We start from the raw sequence: 19,857 nt of genomic DNA, 5'->3' as shown, positions 1-19,857 counted from the left end.
GATCTCCACAGGGATCCTCTCCAACCTTTGGTCCCTCCCTGCCCCATAGATCGACCCCCAGAGTGCCCCTGCCCCATAGATCCCCCCAAAAATCTGCCCAAGGACCTCCCCTGCCCCATAGATCCCCCCATAAACCTCCCCTGCCCCACAGATCCCCCCATAAACCCCCCCAAGGACCTCCCCTGCCCCATAGATCTCCACAGGGACCCCCCCTGCCCCATAGATCTCCGCAAGGACCCCCCCTGCCCCATGGCAGCACCAGAAGGAGCCTGAGGGAGGTGGGGGAGGGATGAATTTATCCCCCAGTCTCCCCCCGAGTCACTCATTAATGGGGTTAATTAGTGAGGGATTAATAAGGGGCAAAGCCGTGCCTCCCCCAGCCTTGTCACTCATTAACGAGGGTTTTTTTAATGAGTAATTAATGGCTGAATGATTTTTGGGGCACCGTTATGGGGCAGGGTGAATCCCCTTGTTGGTCATTAACCAGAGCTGATTAATTAATTAAAAATTTTAAGTAATTAATTAATGCTTTCGCCTTTCAATTAGTTCATCAAAATGGGGAGTTGTGGGGCAGGTTATGGGGCAGGGGACACCCCCTTGCTGCTCATTAATAAATTGTAAATTACTAAGTAATAATTGAATTAATTCACAATTTTATCAGTCCATTAATAAATTTTAATAAAATGGGGCAGAACAATGGGGCAGAATCTCTGGGGAAAGTTACAGGGCAGGGGACATCATTAATTAATGAGGGATAATGATTTATTTAAGGATTTCAAGTCATTATTTTATTAAAATTAAAGAGTTGTGGGGCAGAATCAGTGGGTCACATTGAGGGGACAAAATGGAGGGAAGCCGTAAGGGGAGAAAATGGTGCAAAACTGTGAGGGGGCTGGGAGAAGGGAAGCTACAAAAGGAGAAAATGGCAGAAAAGTGTGAGGGGAGAAAATGGTGGGAAACCGTGAGAGGAGAAAATGGAGATAAAGTGTGAGGGGAGAGGGAGAAGGGAAGCCATGAGGGGAGAAAATGGAGGGAAGCCGTGAGGGGACAAAATGGTGGAAAGCTGAGGGGAGAAAATGGAGGGAAGGTGTGAGGGGACAAAATGGAGGGAAGCTGTGAGGGGAGGGAGTGGTAAGGCAGCCATGAGAGGAAAAAGTGAAGGGAAGCCATGAGGGACAAAATAGAAAATTGTGAGGGGACAGGGAGAAAGGGAAGCCATGAGGGGAGAAAGTGGTGCAAAACTGTGAGGGAGCTGGGAGAAGGGAAGCCATGAAAGGAAAGAATGGCAGGAAAGTGTGAGGGGAGAAAATGGTGGGAAACCATGAGAGGAGAAAATGGAGATAAAGTGTGAGGGGAGAGGGAGAAGGGAAGCCATGAGGGGAGAAAATGGAGGGAAGCCGTGAGGGGACAAAATGGTGGAAAGCTGAGGGGAGAAAATGGAGGGAAGGTTTGAGGGGACAAAATCAAGGGAAGCTGTGAGAGGAGGGAGTGGTAAGGCAGCCATGAGAGGACAAAGTGAAGGGAAGCCATGAGGGACAAAATAGAAAATTGTGAGGGGACAGGGAGAAAGGGAAGCCATGAGGGGAGAAAATGGTGCAAAACTGTGAGGGAGCTGGGAGAAGGGAAGCCATGAAAGGAAAGAATGGCAGGAAAGTGTGAGGGGAGAAAATGGTGGGAAACCATGAGAGGAGAAAATGGAGATAAAGTGTGAGGGGAGAGGGAGAAGGGAAGCCATGAGGGGAGAAAATGGAGGGAAGCCGTGAGGGGACAAAATGGTGGAAAGCTGAGGGGAGAAAATGGAGGGAAGGTTTGAGGGGACAAAATCAAGGGAAGCTGTGAGAGGAGGGAGTGGTAAGGCAGCCATGAGAGGAAAAAGTGAAGGGAAGCCATGAGGGACAAAATAGAAAATTGTGAGGGGACAGGGAGAAAGGGAAGCCATGAGGGGAGAAAATGGTGGGAACCATGAAGGGACAAGAAGATGGGGCCACCATGAGGGGAGAAAACAGTGGGAAATTGTGAGGGGAGAAAATGGTGGAAAACTGTGAGGGGACAAAATAGCGGAAAACTGTGAGGGGACAAAATGGCGGGAAATTGTGAGAGAACAAGGAGAAGGGAAGCCATGAGAGGACAAAATGGAGGCAAGCTGTGAGGGGAAAAAGTGGTAAGGCAGCCATGAGAGGAAAAAGTGAAGGGAAGCCATGAGGGACAAAATGGAAAATTGGGAGGGGACACGGAAAAAGGGAAGCCATGAGGGGAGAAAATGGTGGGAAATTGTGATAAGAAAAAAATGGAGATAAAGTGTGAAGGGAGAAGGAGATGGGAAGCCATGAGGGGAGAAAACAGTGGGAAATTGTGAGGGGAGAAAATGGTGGAAAACTGTGAGGGGAGAAAATGGCAGGAAATTGTGAGAGAAGAAGGAGATGGGAAGCCATGAAAGGACAAAATGGAGGGAAGCCGTGAGGGGACAAAAATCAAGGGAAGCTGTGAAGGGACAAAATGTTGGAAAGCTGAGGGGAGAAAATGGAGGGAAGGTGTGAGGGGACAAAATGGAGGGAAGCTGTGAGGCGACAAAGTGAAGGGAAGGCATGAGGGACAAAATAGAAAAGGGACAGGGAGAAAGGGAAGCCATGAGGGACAAAATAGAAACTTGTGAGGGGAGAGGGAGATGGGAAGCCATGAGGGGAGAAAATGGAGGGAAGCTGTGAGGGGAGAGGATGAAGAAGATGGGGAAAGTGGTAGCCATGATGGAACAGAGTGAAGAAAAACCATGAAAGGAATAATAAAAGGATGGGGTGAAGGGAAGCCATGATGGGAGAAAAAGGCAGGAAAACATGAAGGGGGAGAAAAAGGCGGGAAAACGTGAGGGGGAGAAAAGAGGCAGGAAAATGTGAGGGAAGAAAAAGGAAGGAAAATGTGAGGGGAAAGAATGGAAAACGTGAGGGGAGAAAAAAGGAAAACGTGACGGGGAGAAAAAAGGCGGGAAAAAGGGAAGAAAAAAAGCGGGAAAACGTGAGGGGAGAAGCTTTGGGGTCACTTATGGGGCAGAGCGAGGATCTATGGGGCATCCCCTATTCCGCCCCTCATTACCACATGAATTAACACCTCATTAACACGCTCTTGAATAATTCATTTATTCATTTCCAGCAGCAGGACCCTCGATGGAACAGGTGAGGGATCTATGGGGCAGGTAAGGCCTCTGTGGGGCAGGTGATGAATCCATGGGGCAGGGGAGGGATCCATGGGGCAGGTGAGGGATTTATGGGGCAGGTAAGGCCTCTGTGGGGCAGGTGAGGGTTCCATGGGGCAATTGAGGGTTCTATGGGGCAGGTGAGGATCCATGGGGCAGGAAATGGATCCATGGGGCAGGTGAGGCTCAGTAGTTGCCGCGCTCCTGCCGGAAGCCGCCGCGCCTCAGGTACCCGTCGCCCTTGCGGTAGCCGCCATCTTTCTGATCTGGAGGGAGGGAGGGAGGGGTGAGAGCGGGGCTGGGGGGCTCAGGTGTGTCCCAGGTGTCCCTCAGGTGTCCCTCAGGTGTCCCTCAGGGGTGCCCAAGTGTATCCCAGCCACTTCCATATTCCCCCAGGTGTAACTGAGTGCCCCAGGTGTGCCCCAGGTGTGCCCCAGATGTGCCCAGGTGTGCCCCAGGTGTATCCAGGTGCCCCCAGCTGTGCCCCACGTGTATCCAGGTGTGTTCAGGTGTGCCCTCAGGTGTATCCAGCTGTGCCCAGGTGTGCACCAGGTATATCCAAGTGTGTCCCAGTTGTATCCAGGTGTGCCCAGGTCTGTCCCAGGTATATCCAGGTGCCCCCAAGTGTGCCCAGATGTGCCCCAGGTGCCCCCAGATGTGCCCCAGCTGTATCCAGGTGTGTTCAGGTGTGCCCCAGGTGTTCTCCAGGTATATCCAGGTGTGCCCTCAGGTGTCTCCAGATGTGCCCCCGGTGTGCCCCAGATATATCCAGGTGTGCCCAGATGTGCCCCAGGTGTACCCAGGTGCCCCCAGGGGTATCCAGATGTGCCCCAGATATATCCAGGTATGCCCCAGGCACGTCCAGCTGTGCCCCAGGTGTATTCAGGTGTGCCCCAGGTGTATCCCTCCGCCCCCCCACCTGCCCCCAGGTGTCTCCAGCTGTGCCTCAGGTGTATCCAGGTGTACCCTCAGGTGTATCCAGACTTGCCCAGATGTGCCCCAGGTGTATCCAGGTACATCCAAGTGTGTCCCAGTTGTATCCAGCTGTGCCCAGGTGTATCCCTCAGCCCCCCACCTGCCCCAGGTGTATCCAGGTGTGTCCCAGGTGTATCCAGGTACATCCAGGTGTGCCCTCAGGTGTGTCCCAGTTGTATCCGGCTGTGCCCCAGGTGCCTCCAGCTGTGCCCATAGGTGCCCCTGGGTGTGCCCAGCTGTACCCCAGGTCTCTCCAGGTACATCCAAGTGTGCCCCAGGTGTGTCCCATTTGTATCCAGCTGTGCCCAGCTGTGCTCACCTCTGAAGTAGCCCCCGTAGGCTCCCTGCCTCTGGTCCAGCACCCGCTCGTTGTTCTCCACCAGGTTCCCCAACTTCTCGGCCAACTGCAGCGCCAGGTTCTGCGTGGCCGTGGGCTCCGTCCTGTGCATCATCACCGTGGCCGTGGGCTGGTCCAGGGAGGCCTAAAGGGGGCACAGGTGAGAGCCAGAAGGACCAAAACTGCCCCAAAAGGCTCCAAAACCACCCAAAACTGCTCAAAATTGACCCTAATGGCTCCGAAACCACGCAAAATTGACCCAAATGGGTCCAAAACTGCCCCAAAAGGCTCCAGAACTGCTCCAAAACTGCCCCAAATGGAGCAAAATGGCTCCAAAACTGCCCCAAAAGGCTCCAAAATGGACCCAAAACTGACCCAAATGACTCCAAAACTGACCCAAACTGCCCCAAATGGCTCCAAAACTGCCCCAAAAGGCTCCAGAACTGCCCCATAATGGACCAAAACTGCCCCAAAAGGCTCCAGAACTGCTCCAAAAGGCTCCAGAACTGCTCCAAATGGGTCCAAAACTGCCCCAAACTACCCCAAATGGAGCAAAATGGACCCAAAACTGCCCGAAAAGGCTCCAAAACTGACCCAAAAGGCTCCAGAACTGCCCCAAAAGGCTCCAAAAGGCTCCAAAACTGCCCCAAATGGACCAAAATTGACCCAAAACTGCCCCAAATGGACCAAAATTGACCCAAAACTGCCCCTAAAAGACTCCAAAACTGCCCCAAAAGGCTCCAAATGGACCAAAATTTAGCCAAAACTGCCCCAAATGGCTCCAAAACTGCCCCAAATGGAGCAAAATGGACCCAAAACTGCCCCAGAACTGCCCCAGAACTGCCCCACATGGACGAAAATTGACCCAAAAGGACGGAAATTGACCCAGAACTGCCCCAAAAGGCTCCAAAATTGATCCAGAACTGCTCCAGAACTGCCCCAAAATCCCTGAAATTGGCCCCAAATCACCCCCTCAGCTGAGGTCACACCTGGCCCCAGCTGTCCCAGGTGTCCCCAGGTGTGTCCCCAGGTGTCCCCAGCATCCCCAGGTATCCCAGGTGTCCCCAGAGGTGTCCCCAGGTATCCCCAGCTGTCCCCCCAGGTATCCCCAGGTGTGTCCCCAGCTGTCCCCAAGGTCCCCAGGTGTGTCCCCAGGTGCCCCCAATGTCCCCAGGTGTGTCCTGGTGTCCCCAGCTGTGTCCCCAGGTGTGTCCCAGGTGTCCCCAATGTCCCCAGGTGTCCCCAGGTGTGTCCCCAGCTGTGTCCCCAATGTCCCCAGCTGTCCCCAGGTGTGTCCCCAGCTGTCCCCAGGTGTGTCCCCAGGTATCCCCAGGTGTGTCCCCAGCTGTCCCCAGGTGTGTCCCCAATGTCCCCAGGTGTCCCCAATGTCCCCAGGTGTCCCCAATGTCCCCAGGTGTGTCCCCAGGTGTGTCCCCAGGTGTCCCCAATGTCCCCAGGTGTCCCCAATGTCCCCAGGTGTGTCCCCAGCTGTCCCAGGTGTCCCCCCAGTGTCCCCAGCTGTGTCCCCGGTATCCCCAGGTGTCCCCAATGTCCCCAGGTGTGTCCCCAATGTCCCCAGGTGTGTCCCAAGCATCCCCAGGTATCCCAGGTGTCCCCAGGTGTGCCCCCAGCATCCCCAGGTGTGTCCCCAGGTGTGTCCCCAATGTCCCCAGGTGTGTCCCCAATGTCCCCAGCTGTCCCCAGCTGTCCCCAATGTCCCCAGGTGTGCCCCCAGCATCCCCAGGTGTGTCCCCAGGTGTGTCCCCAATGTCCCCAGGTATCCCCAGGTGCCCCCAATGTCCCCAGCTGTCCCAGGTGTGTCCCCAATGTCCCCAATGTCCCCAATGTCCCCAGGTGTCCCCACCATCAGCTCCTCGTTGATGATCATTTTGCTGATGATTCCGTGCACCGTGGGCAGGTCCAGCTCAAACATGGCCGCCAGCGTCTCCATGCTGGAAAATCCAGATTTCATCGCTTTTTAACCCAAAATTTGCTGCTTTTTTCCATCAAAATTCACCATTTTTTAACCTCAAAAATTCGATTTTTTTCCCCTTTTTAATTACAAAAATATCTACTTGAAAATCCTGTTTTTTTACATCAAAATTCACCATTTTTAGACTAAAAATATGCAATTTTTAAACCTCAAAATTTGCATATTCTTACTTCAAAATTCACCATTTTTAGACTAAAAATTCGCCATTTTTAAACCTCAAAATTTACATATTCTCACTTCAAAATTCACCATTTTTAGACTAAAAATTTGCCATTTTTAAACCTCCAAATTTGCATATTCTTACTTCAAAATTCACCATTTTTAGACTAAAAAATTGCCATTTTTTAAACCTCAAAATTCACAATTTTTACCTCAAAAATTCACCACTTTTCACCTTAAAATTCTCAATTTTTCATCTCAAAACCTCACAATTTTTACCTTAAAATTCACAAATTTTTAGCTCAAAAGTTCTTAAATCTTTACCTCAAGCTTCACCGGTTTTCCCCTCAAAATTCATAATTTTCAACCTCAATATTTACAATTTCTTAGCTCAAAAATTCACAATTTTCCCTACTAATTCCACAACTTTTAGCCTAAAAATTCACCTTTTTTTACCTTAAATTCACCGTTTTTTGCCACAAAATCCGTATTTTTAACCTCAAAATTTCACATTTTTTTTTACCTCAAAAATTCACATTTTTTACCTCAAAATATCACAATTTTCCCCTCCAAAATTCAAAATTTCTTCCTTTAAAATCCCCCATTTTTTATCTCAAAAAGTCACATTTTTTACCTCAAAAATCCAAATTTTTCCCCTCCAAAATTCAAAAAAATTTTCCTTTAAAATTCCCAATTTTTTATCTCCAAAATTCACATATTTTACCTCAAAATATCACAATTTTCCCCTCAAAAATTAAAAAAAAATTGCTTTAAAATTCCCCATTTTTTATCTCCAAAATTCACATTTTTTACCTCAAAATATCACAATTTTCCCCTCAAAAATGAAAAAAATAATTCCTTTAAAATCCCCAATTTTTTACCTCAAAATATCACAATTTTCTCCTCAAAAATTAAAAAAAAAATTGCTTTAAGATTCCCAATTTTTTATCTCCAAAATCCAAGTTTTTTACCTCAAAAATTCACATTTTTTACCTCAAAATTTCACAATTTTTTCCTTTAAAATTCCCCATTTTTTATCTAAAAAATTCACATATTTTACCTCAAAATATCACAATTTTCCCCTCAAAAATTAAAAAAAAATTGCTTTAAAATTCCCCATTTTTTATCTCCAAAATTCACATTTTTTACCTCAAAATATCACAATTTTCCCCTCAAAAATTAAAAAAAAAAGTTCCTTTAAAATTCCCCAATTTTTATCTCAAAAATTCACATTTTTTACCTCCAAAATTCACATTTTTTACCTCAAAAATCCACAATTTTTTCCTTTAAAATTCCCCATTTTTGGAGATATCAAAATCCCTCATTTTGGACCCAAAATCGCCGTTTTTTGCCCCAAAATCGGCCTCACCTGATGGAGTCGTAGACGCTGCTGTAGGTGAACAGGTACGTGCGGAGCGACTCCTCCTGGATCTTCCTGCGGAGGGACAGGGGGGGTCACAGCTGGGAAACCCCAAAATTCCCCTTTCCTGACCCAAAATTACCCAAAATGGCCCCAAAATGGCTCCAAAATGGCTCCAAAATGGCTCCAAAATGGTGGAAAATGGGCCCAAAATGGTTTCAAAATGGCCCCAAAATGGCTCCGAAATGGCCCCAAAATGGCTCCGAAATGGCTCCAAAATGGCCCCAAAATGGCGGAAAATGGCCCCAAAATGGCCCCAAAATGGCTGAAAACGGCCCCAAAATGGCTGAAAACGGCCCCAAAGTGGCCCCAAAATGGCTGAAAGTGGCTGAAAATGGCACCAAAATGACCCAAAATGGCTGAAAATGGCCCCAAAATGGCCACAAAATGGCCCCAAAATGACCCAAATTTCCTTACCTGGGCACACCTGGCCACGCCCCCAATCCCTAAAATTACCCAAAATGCCCCAAAATGGCTGAAAATGCCCCCAAAATGGCCCCAAAATGGCGGAAAATGACTCCAAAATGGCTGAAAATGGGCCCAAAATGGCGGAAAATGGCTGAAAATGGGCCCAAAATGGCCGAAAAATGCCCCAAAATCACCCAAAAGTCACCCAAAATGACCCAAAAATCCCTAAAAAATCCACCTCAAACCCTTCAAAAATCGCTCAAAATTGCCCAAAATCCCCAAATTTTGATACCAGGCCACACCTGACCCTAAGTGAGCCTCACCTGGGCACCTCAAATCCCTCCCAAAATCGCCCAAATTCCCCTAAAAACCCTCAAAAATCCCACAAAAAATCGCCAAAAAATCACCCAAAAATCATCCAAAATTGCCAAAAATCGCCCAAAATTGCCCAAAATCCCCAAATTTTGATACCTGGCCACACCTGACCCTGAGTGAGCCTCACCTGGGCACCTCAAATTCTCATTTCCTACCCTAAATCCCCCCTAAAAACCCTCAAAAATCACCCAAAAAATGGCCCAAAATCACCCAAAAATCACTCAAAATTGTCGAAAATTGCCAAAAATGGCCCAAAATGGCCCAAACTGGCGGGTTTTGGGGCTCACCTGACGAGCATGGCCCGCACCTGGTCGGCCTTGGGGAACAGGTCCCAGACTTTGAACCTCCCCAAATGCCCCAAAATCACCCAAAAATGCCCCAAAATCACCCAAAATGACCCAAAAATCCCTCAAAAATCCCTCAAAAACCCACCTCAAAACCCTCAAAAATCGCCCAAAATTGCCCAAAATCCTCAAATTTCATTTCCTGGTCACACCTGAGCCTAAGTGAGACTCACCTGGGCACCTCAAATCCCTCCCAAAATCGCCCAAAATCCCCCTAAAAACCCTCAAAAATCCCACAAAAAATCGCCAAAAATCGCCCAAAATTCCCCAAAATTGCCAAAAATCGCCCAAAATCCCCAAATTTTGATACCTGGCCCCACATGAGTCCAGGTGAGACTCTCCTGGAACTCACCTGAGCCTCACCTGGGCACCTCAAATCCCTCCCAAAATCCCCCTAAAAACCCTCAAAAATCCCACAAAAAAATCGCCAAAAATCACCAAAACATCACTCAAAATTGCCCAAATTTCCCAAAAATTGCCCAAAATCCCCAAATTTTGATACCTGGCCACACCTGAGCCCAAGTGAGCCTCACCTGGGCACCTCAAATTCTCATTTCCTACCCGAAATCCCCCTCAAAAATTGCCAAAAAACCCTCAAAAATCCCTCAAAAATTGCCCAAAAATCACCCAAAATGGCTCAAAATTGCTAAAAATCACCCAAAATTGCTAAAAATGGCCCAAAATGGCCCAAACTGGCGGGTTTTGGGGCTCACCTGACGAGCATGGCCCGCACCTGGTCGGCCTCGGGGAACAGGTCCCAGACTTTGAACCTCCCCAAATCCCCCCAAAATCACCCAAAAATGCCCCAAAATCACCCAAAATCCCTCAAAAATCCCTCAAAAACCCACCTCAAAACCCTCAAAAATCGCCCAAAATCCTCAAATTTCATTTCCTGGTTACACCTGAGCCTAAGTGAGACTCACCTGGGCACCTCAAATCCCTCCCAAAATCGCCCAAAATCCCCCTAAAAACCCTCAAAAATCACCCAAAAATCCCACTCAAAACCCTCAAAAATCACCCAAAATTGTCCAAAATTGCTAAAAATCGCCCAAAATCCCCAAATTTTGATACCTGGCCACACCTGACCCTGAGTGAGCGTCACCTGGGCACCTCAAATTCTCATTTCCTACCCGAAATCCCCCTCAAAAATCACCAAAAATCACCCAAAAATCCCTCAAAAATCCCCCAAAATTCACCCAAAAATCGCCCAAAAATCACCCAAAATGGCCCAAAATTGCTAAAAATCACCCAAAATTGCTAAAAATGGCCCAAAATGGCCCAAACTGGCGGGTTTTGGGGCTCACCTGACGAGCATGGCCCGCACCTGGTCGGCCTCGGGGAACAGGTCCCAGACTTTGAACCTCCCCAAATCCCCCCAAAATCCTCCAAAAATGCCCCAAAATCACCCAAAAATGACCCAAAAATCCCTCAAAAATCCCTCAAAAATCCACCTCAAAACCCTCAAAAATCGCCCAAAATTGCCCAAAATCCTCAAATTTCATTTCCTGGTCACACCTGAGCCTAAGTGAGACTCACCTGGGCACCTCAAATCCCTCCCAAAATCGCCCTAAATCCCCCTGAAAACCCTCAAAAATTCCCCAAAAATCCCACTCAAAACCCTCAAAAATAACCCAAAAATGTCCAAATTTGCCAAAAATCGCCCAAAATTGCCCAAAATCCCCAAATTTTGATACCTGGCCCCACATGAGTCCAGGTGAGACTCACCTGGAACTCACCTGAGACTCACCTGGGCACCTCAAATCCCTCCCAAAATCCCCCTAAAAACCCTCAAAAATCCCACAAAAAATCGCCAAAAATCGCCAAAAAATCACTCAAAATTGTCCAAAATCGCTAAAAATCACCCAAAATTGCCCAAACTGGCGGGTTTTGGGGCTCACCTGACGAGCATGGCCCGCACCTGGTCGGCCTCGGGGAACAGGTCCCAGACTTTGAACCTCCCCAAATCCTCCAAAATCCTCCAAAAATGCCCCAAAATCACCCAAAAATTGGCCGAAATGACCCAAAAATCCCTCAAAATTCCCTTAAAAATCCACCTCAAAACCCTCAAAAATCGCCCAAAATCCTCAAATTTCATTTCCTGGTCACACCTGAGGCCAAGTGAGACTCACCTGGGCACCTCAAATCCCTCCCAAAATCGCCCAAAATCCCCCTAAAAACCCTCAAAAATCACCCAAAAATCCCACTCAAAACACTCAAAAATTGTCCAGAATCACCCAAAATGCCCCAAAATGGCCCAAAATTCCCAATTTTTGATCCCTGGCTGTACCTGAGTCCAGGTGGGACTCACCTGAGAACCTCAAATCCTCATTTCCTACCCTAAATCCGCCCTAGAATCACTCTCAAAAACCCCCAAAATTCTCCTAAAATCACCCAAAAATGACCCAAAATGACCCAAAAATGACCCAAAAAATGACCCAAAACCACCCAAAATTGCCAAAAATCCCCAATTTTTTTTACCTCGGCCCAGGTAGGACTGAGCTGAGACTCACCTGGGCACCTCAAATCCCTCCCAAAATCGCCCAAAATCCCCCTAAAAACCCTCAAAAATCCCACAAAAAATCGCCAAAAATCGCCAAAAAATCACTCAAAATTGTCCAAAATCACTAAAAATCACCCAAAATGGCCCAAACTGGCGGGTTTTGGGGCTCACCTGACGAGCATGGCCCGCACCTGGTCGGCCTCGGGGAACAGGTCCCAGACTTTGAACCTCCCCAAATCCTCCAAAAATCACCCAAAAATGCCCCAAAATCACCCAAAAATCACCCAAAAATTGGCCGAAATCAGCCAAAAATCCCTCAAAATTCCCTCAAAAATCCACCTCAAAACCCTCAAAAATCGCCCAAAATTGCCCAAAATCCTCAAATTTCATTTCCTGGTTACACCTGAGGCCAAGTGAGACTCACCTGGGCACCTCAAATCCCTCCCAAAATCGCCCAAAACCCCCTAAAAACCCTCAAAAATCCCACTCAAAATCGCCAAAAATCACCAAAACATCACTCAAAATTGCCCAAATTTCCCAAAAATTGCCCAAAATCCCCAAATTTTGATACCTGGCCACACCTGAGCCCAAGTGAGCCTCACCTGGGCACCTCAAATTCTCATTTCCTACCCGAAATCCCCCTCAAAAATTGCCAAAAAACCCTCAAAAATCCCTCAAAAATCGCCCAAAAATCACCCAAAATGGCCCAAAATTGCTAAAAATCACCCAAAATTGCTAAAAATCCCCCCTAATGGCCCAAACTGGCGGGTTTTGGGGCTCACCTGACGAGCATGGCCCGCACCTGGTCGGCCTCGGGGAACAGGTCCCAGACTTTGAACCTCCCCAAATGCCCCCAAAATCCTCCAAAAATGCCCCAAAATCACCCAAAATGACCCAAAAATCCCTCAAAAATCCCTCAAAAACCCACCTCAAAACCCTCAAAAATCGCCCAAAATTGCCCAAAATCCTCAAATTTCATTTCCTGGTTACACCTGAGCCTAAGTGAGACTCACCTGGGCACCTCAAATCCCTCCCAAAATCGCCCAAAATCCCCCTAAAAACCGTCAAAAATCTCACTCAAAATCGCCAAAAATGACCCAAAAATGACCCAAAAATCACTCAAAATTGTCCAAAAATCGCCCAAAATTGCCCAAAATCCCCAAATTTTGATACCTGGCCCCACATGAGTCCAGGTGAGACTCACCTGGAACTCACCTGAGACTCACCTGGGCACCTCAAATCCCTCCCAAAATCCCCCTAAAAACCCTCAAAAATCCCACAAAAAATCGCCAAAAATCGCCAAAAAATCACTCAAAATTGTCCAAAATCGCTAAAAATCACCCAAAATTGCCCAAACTGGCGGGTTTTGGGGCTCACCTGACGAGCATGGCCCGCACCTGGTCGGCCTCGGGGAACAGGTCCCAGACTTTGAACCTCCCCAAATCCTCCAAAATCCTCCAAAAATGCCCCAAAATCACCCAAAAATTGGCCGAAATGACCCAAAAATCCCTCAAAATTCCCTTAAAAATCCACCTCAAAACCCTCAAAAATCGCCCAAAATCCTCAAATTTCATTTCCTGGTCACACCTGAGGCCAAGTGAGACTCACCTGGGCACCTCAAATCCCTCCCAAAATCGCCCAAAATCCCCCTAAAAACCCTCAAAAATCACCCAAAAATCCCACTCAAAACACTCAAAAATTGTCCAGAATCACCCAAAATGCCCCAAAATGGCCCAAAATTCCCAATTTTTGATCCCTGGCTGTACCTGAGTCCAGGTGGGACTCACCTGAGAACCTCAAATCCTCATTTCCTACCCTAAATCCGCCCTAGAATCACTCTCAAAAACCCCCAAAATTCTCCTAAAATCACCCAAAAATGACCCAAAATGACCCAAAAATGACCCAAAAAATGACCCAAAACCACCCAAAATTGCCAAAAATCCCCAATTTTTTTTACCTCGGCCCAGGTAGGACTGAGCTGAGCCTCACCTGGGCACCTCAAATCCCTCCCAAAATCGCCCAAAATCCCCCTAAAAACCCTCAAAAATCCCACAAAAAATCGCCAAAAATCACCAAAAAATCACCCAAAATTGTCCAAAATTGCCAAAAATCGCCCAAAATTGCCCAAAATCCCCAAATTTTGATACCTGGCCCCACATGAGTCCAGGTGAGACTCACCTGGAACTCACCTGAGACTCACCTGGGCACCTCAAATCCCTCCCAAAACCCTCAAAAATCCCACAAAAAATCGCCAAAAATCGCCAAAAAATCACTCAAAATTGTCCAAAATCACTAAAAATCACCCAAAATTGTCCAAACTGGCGGGTTTTGGGGCTCACCTGACGAGCATGGCCCGCACCTGGTCGGCCTCGGGGAACAGGTCCCAGACTTTGCCGTTCATTTTCTCGTTGACCACGAAGCGATGGCAGCGGCGCCAGTCCCCCGTCTTCATGGCCTTGGAGGCGGCCACCACGTGCTCCCGCATGGACTCGGGGGGACCTGGGCAGGGGATGAAATTTTGGGGTGAAAAACGGCGATTTTGGGCAAAAAATCCCTGAGTTTTGGGTAAAAAACCCGAGTTTTTAGGGTTAAAAATTGAGTTTTTGGGGTTGGAAATGGGGATTTTGTGGAGGGCACAAAATGGCGGCAGATCCAAGGTCTAGGATGACTTGGGGGGAGCTGGTTGGGTGACAAAATTTTGGGGTGAAAAACGTCGATTTTGGGCAAAAAATCCCCAATTTTTAGGGTTAAAAATGGAATTTTTGGGGTTGGAAATGGAATTTTTGGAGGTCACAAAATGGCGGCGCCTCCAGGTGTTGAGAAGGTCCTGGACAGGTGAGACACAGGTGGGACACTTGGACAAAATTTTGGGGTGAAAATTGTAAAATTTGGGCAAAAAATGGCAATTTTGAGTAAAAAAATTGGAATTTTTGGGGTTGGAAATTGAATTTTTGGGGTTGGAAATGGGGATTTTGGAGGTCACAAAATGGCGGCAGCTCCAAGGTCCAGGATGGACTCGGGGGGAGCTGGTGAGGGGAAAACATTTTGGGGTGAAAAACGGCGATTTTGGGCAAAAAATCCCCGAGTTTTGGGGTTAAAAATGGAATTTTTGGGGTTAGAAATGGAATTTTTGGGGTTAAAAATGGAATTTTTGGAGGTCACAAAATGGCGGCAACTCCAAAGTCTGGAAGGGACTCAGGGGAGCTGGGACAGGTGAAGACACAGGTGGGGAAAAGTGAAGAAGATTTGGGGTGAAAAACGCCAATTTTGGGTCAAAAAATCCTCATTTTGGTTCAAAAGCCAAGATTTGGTGTGAGGAACATCAAGAAGATCCAGAACCGCCATTTTAAGAGATAAAGGAACCAAGCCAAGACTGAATTAAGGTAATTATGGACCTCAAGAAGCCAATTTTGGGTCCAAATTTCCAAATTTTGGTCAAAAGTACCAAGTTTGGTTTGAAGAACCTCAGGAACATCTGAAATCTTGGTTTTTTGAGATAGAAGAACCAAACCAAGACTGACCTAAGGTAATTATGGACCTCAGAACCCAATTTTGGACCTCAGAACCCCCAAATTTCAACCTCAATCCCCCAAATCTTGGGTCCTCCTCTCCATCCATGGTCTGAGGAACATCAAGAAGATCTAAAATCTCCATTTTAAGAGATAAAGGAACCAAACCAAGACTGAATTAAGATAATTATGGACCTCAGAACCCAATTTTGGACCTCAAAACCCCCAAATTTTGGGTCAAAAACTCCATCCATGGTCTGAGGAACATCAGGAAGTTCTCAAACCTCCATTTTAGGAGATAGAAGAACCAAACCAAGACTGACCTAAGGTAATTATGGACCTCAGAACCCAATTTCAGACCTCCAAACCCAATTTCAGATCTCAAAACCCCCAAATTTTGGTTCTGAGGAACATTAAGAAGTTCTCAAACCTCCATTTTAGGAGATAGAAGAACCAAACCAAGACTGAATTAAGATAATTATGGACCTCAAAACCCCAAATCTCAACCCCAAACCCCCAAATTTTGGGTCAAAAACCCCAAATTTCAACCCCAAACCCCCAAATCTTGGGTCCTCCTCCCCATCCATGGTCTGAGGAACATCCAGAAGATCTAAAACCTCCATTTTAGGAGATAGAAGAACCAAACCAAGACTGACCTAAGGTAATTATGGACCTCAGAACCCAATTTTGGACCTCCAAACCCAATTTCGGACCTCAAAACCCCCAAATTTTGGTCTGAGGAACATCAAGAAGATCCAGAACCTCCATTTTAAGAGATACAGCAACCAAACCAAGACTGAGTTAAGATAATTATGGACCTCAAAACCCCAAATCTCAACCCAAAACCCCCAAATTTCATCAGTATCACCATCCATGGTCTGAGGAACATCATAGACGTTCTCAAACCACCATTTTAAGAGATAGAAGAACCAAACCAAGACTGAATTAAGATAATTATGGACCTCAGAACCAAATGTTGGACCTCCAAACCCCCAAATCTCAACCCCAAACCCCCAAATTTTGGGTCAAAATCTTGAAATTTTGGGGGGTCAAAAACCCCATCCATGATCTGAGGAACATCATAGAAGTTCTCAAATCTCCATTTTAGGAGATAGAAGAACCAAACCAAGACTGAATTAAGATAATTATGGACCTCAAAACCCCAAATCTCAACCCCAAACCCCCAAATTTTGGGTCGAAACCCCCAAATTTTGGGGTCAAACCCCCCATCCATGGTCTGAGGAACATCATAGAAGTTCTCAAATCTCCATTTTAGGAGATAGAAGAACCAAACCAAGACTGAATTAAGATAATTATGGACCTCAGAACCAAATGTTGGACCTCCAAACCCCCAAATTTCAACCCCAATCCCCCAAATCTTGCGTCAAAAACCCCATCCATGGTCTGAGGAACATCAAGAAGTTCTCAAACCTCCATTTTAGGAGATAGAAGAACCCAACCAAAACTTATTTAAGGTAATTATGGACCTCAGAACTCCAAATCTCAACCCCAAACCCCCAAATTTTGGGTCAAAAACCCCAAATTTCAACCCCAAACCCCCAAATCTTGGGTCCTCCTCCCCATCCATGGTCTGAGGAACATCCAGAAGATCTAAAACCTCCATTTTAGGAGATAAAAGAACCAAACCAAGACTGAATTAAGGGAATTTTGGACCTCAGAACCCAATTTCAGACCTCCAAACCCAATTTCAGACCTCAAAACCCCCAAATTTTGGTCTGAGGAACATCAAGAAGATCTAAAACCGTCATTGTAAGAGATACAGCAACCAAACCAAGACCAACCTAAGGTAATTATGGACCTCAGAACCCAATTTTGGACCTCCAAAACCCCAAATCTCAACCCAAAACCTCCAAATTTTGGGTCAAAAACTCCATTCATGATCTGAGGAACCTCCAGAAGTTCTCAAACCTCCATTTTAGGAGATAGAAGAACCAAACCAAGACTGACCTAAGGTAATTATGGACCTCAGAACCCCAAATCTCAACCCCAAACCCCCAAATTTTGGGTCAAAACCCCCAAATTTCAACCCCAAACCCCCAAATTTTGTGCCAAAACCCCCGACTTCCATCTCCTCCTCCTCCTACCCAGCAGCGGCTGCCTCTCTCCGACGCGCAGCTGGTGGTGGAACTGCTTGCTGATCATCCTCCTGCGGGCGTCGAACTCGTGCGCCGCCATGTAGGGGATCTCCAGCAGCATGGCGGCCACCAGGTAGACGCACTCGAGGAGCTCCAGGTTGACGTGCATGTGGAAGGGCACCTGGCGCCTCTTCTCCACCTTCTCCTGCTCCGCGTTCCTCTCCTGGAGGCTCCTGAGCAGGAGGCCCTGGCCCAGGAGCTCCTTGGCCCGGCCGGAGCTCTGGATGTCCAGGAGGGCGTTGTGGGCGTCCTTGATCAGGCCCTGGCGGAAGGCGCAGATGCCCAGCTGGACCATGGTGCGGTTGTAGAGGATCTGGGAAGGGAAAAGGGGAGGACAAGGGGGTTTTGGGGTGAGAAATGGGAGGTTTGGGTAAAAAAATTACAAAATAATTGGGTGGGAAATGGAAGTTTTGGAGGTCACAAAATGGCGGCAGCTCCAAGGTACGGGAGGGAATCAGGGGGAGCTGGGACAGGTGAAAAACAGGGGGACACAGGTGGGACACAGGTGAGAGACCTGGGGAAAAGTGAAGAAGTTTTGGGGTGAAAAATGCCAATTTTGAGCAAAAAATTGCAATTTTTGAAATGAGAAATGGAGATTTTAGGGGTTGGAAATGGGGATTTTGGAGGTCACAAAATGGCGGCAGCTCCAAGGTTTAGGATGGACTCAGGGGGAGCTGGGACAGGTGGGGACACAGGTGGGGACAGATGGGACATCAGTGACAAAATTTTGGGGTGAAAAATGCCAATTTTGGGTAAGAATAAAAGTCAATTTTTGGGGTGGGAAGTGGAATTTTGGGGGTTGGAAATGGAATTTATGGAGGTGACAAAATGGCGGCAGCTGCAGGTGTTGAGAAGGTCCTGGGACAGATGAGACACAGGGGGGACACAGGTGGAGACACCTGGGAATAAGTGACAAAATTTTGGGGCAAAAAAATGTGAAATTTGGGTAAAAAAATGGAGGTTTTGGGGTTGAAAATGGAATTTTTGGAGGTCCCAAAATGGCGGCAACTCCAGGTCCTGAAGGGACTCAGGGGGAGCTGGGACAGGTGGGACACAGGTGAGAGACCTGGGGATGAGTGAAGAAGTTTTGGGGTGAAAAATGCCAATTTTGGGTAAGAATAAAAGTCAATTTTTGGGGTTTGAAATGGAATTTTTGGGGTTGAAAATGGAATTTTTGGAGTCGGAAATGGAATTTCTGGAGGGCACAAAATGGCGGGAAGTCCAAGGTACAGGAGGGAATCAGGGGAGCTGGGAGAGGTGGGGACACAGGTGAGACACAGGTGAGACACCTGGGGATGAGTGACAAAATTTTGGGGTAAAAAATGCCAAATTTGGGCAAAAAATTGCAATTTTTGAAATGAGAAATGGAGATTTTGGGGGTTGGAAATGGAATTTTTGGAGGTCACAAAATGGCAGAAACTCCAAGGTCCTGAAGGGACTCGGGGGACCTGGGACAGGTGAGACACAGGTGGGACACAGGTGAGACACAGGTGGAGACACCTGGGGAAAAGTGAAGAAGTTTTGGGGTGAAAAATGCCAATTTTGAGCAAAAAATTGCAATTTTCGAAATGAGAAATGGAGATTTTAGGGGTTGGAAATGGGGATTTTGGAGGTCACAAAATGGCGGAAACTCCAAGGTTCAGGATGGACTCAGGGGGACCTGGACAGGTGAGACACAGGTAGAGACAGATGGGACATCAGTGACAAAATTTTGGGGCGAAAAATGCCAAATTTGGGTAAAAAATTGGAATTTTTGAAATGAGAAATGGAGATTTTGGGGCTGAAAATGGAATTTTTTTGGGTCGAAAATGGAATTTCTGGAGGTCACAAAATGGCGGAAACTCCAAGGTATGGGAGGGAATCAGGGGGAGCTGGGACAGGTGAGGACACAGATGAGAGACCTGGGAATAAGTGACAAAATTTTGGGGCAAAAAATGCCAAATTTGGGTAAAAAATTGGAATTTTTGAAATGAGAAATGGAGATTTTGGGGGTTGGAAATGGAATTTTTGGAGGTCACAAAATGGCGGCAGCTGCAGGTGTTGAGAAGGTCCTGAGACGGGTGAGGTGGGGAGAGGTGGACGGGTGTGCCCAAATCACCTGGGCAGGTGTGGTTTATCTGTCCAGGTGTGATTTACGTGTCCAGATGTGCCCAAATCACCTGGGCAGGTGTGGTTTATCTGTCCAGGTGTGCCTAAATCACTTATCCAGGTGTGCCTAAATCTGCTGCCCAGATGTGATTTACAGGTCCAGATGTGCCCAAATCACCTGTGCAGGTGTGGTTTATCTGTCTGGATGTGCCTAAATCACCTGTCCAGGTGTGGTTTATCTATCCAGCTGTGCCCAAATCACCTGGGCAGGTGTGCTTGGATCTCCTGTCCAGGTGTGGTTTACCTGTCCAGATGTGCCTAAATCACCTGTGCAGGTGTGCTTTACCTGTCTGGATGTGCCTAAATCTCCTGGCCAGGTGTGGTTTATCTGTCCGGGTGTGGTTTA

General features: G+C 47.3%; 1 protein-coding gene and 1 long non-coding RNA gene across 2 annotated transcripts in view; one reads left to right on the top strand and one right to left on the bottom strand.

Moving 5' to 3' along the window:
* The first annotated feature begins 1,309 nt into the window (after positions 1-1,309).
* On the top strand, positions 1,310-2,866 carry LOC139586208 (uncharacterized). Its single transcript, XR_011677517.1, has 2 exons — positions 1,310-2,138; positions 2,553-2,866. It is a non-coding gene; the product is annotated as an uncharacterized lncRNA (long non-coding RNA).
* Positions 2,867-3,106: 240 nt separating this feature from the next.
* Positions 3,107-19,857, bottom strand: part of EIF3CL (eukaryotic translation initiation factor 3 subunit C like) — a 41,240-nt gene continuing 24,489 nt past the window's right edge. The window contains 6 exon segments of the mRNA XM_071419432.1: positions 3,107-3,453; positions 4,482-4,644; positions 6,364-6,451; positions 8,021-8,086; positions 14,038-14,197; positions 17,313-17,676. Coding sequence (XP_071275533.1) covers positions 3,374-3,453; positions 4,482-4,644; positions 6,364-6,451; positions 8,021-8,086; positions 14,038-14,197; positions 17,313-17,676 — 921 coding nt within the window. The 3' untranslated portion in view covers positions 3,107-3,373.

The sequence above is a fragment of the Agelaius tricolor genome, unplaced genomic scaffold (genome assembly GCF_023055355.1).
Source record: "Agelaius tricolor isolate 1412-34295 unplaced genomic scaffold, bAgeTri1.0.p SCAF_107, whole genome shotgun sequence".
Lineage (NCBI taxonomy): Eukaryota > Metazoa > Chordata > Aves > Passeriformes > Icteridae > Agelaius > Agelaius tricolor.
This window is presented reverse-complemented; position numbering and strand designations above follow the sequence as displayed.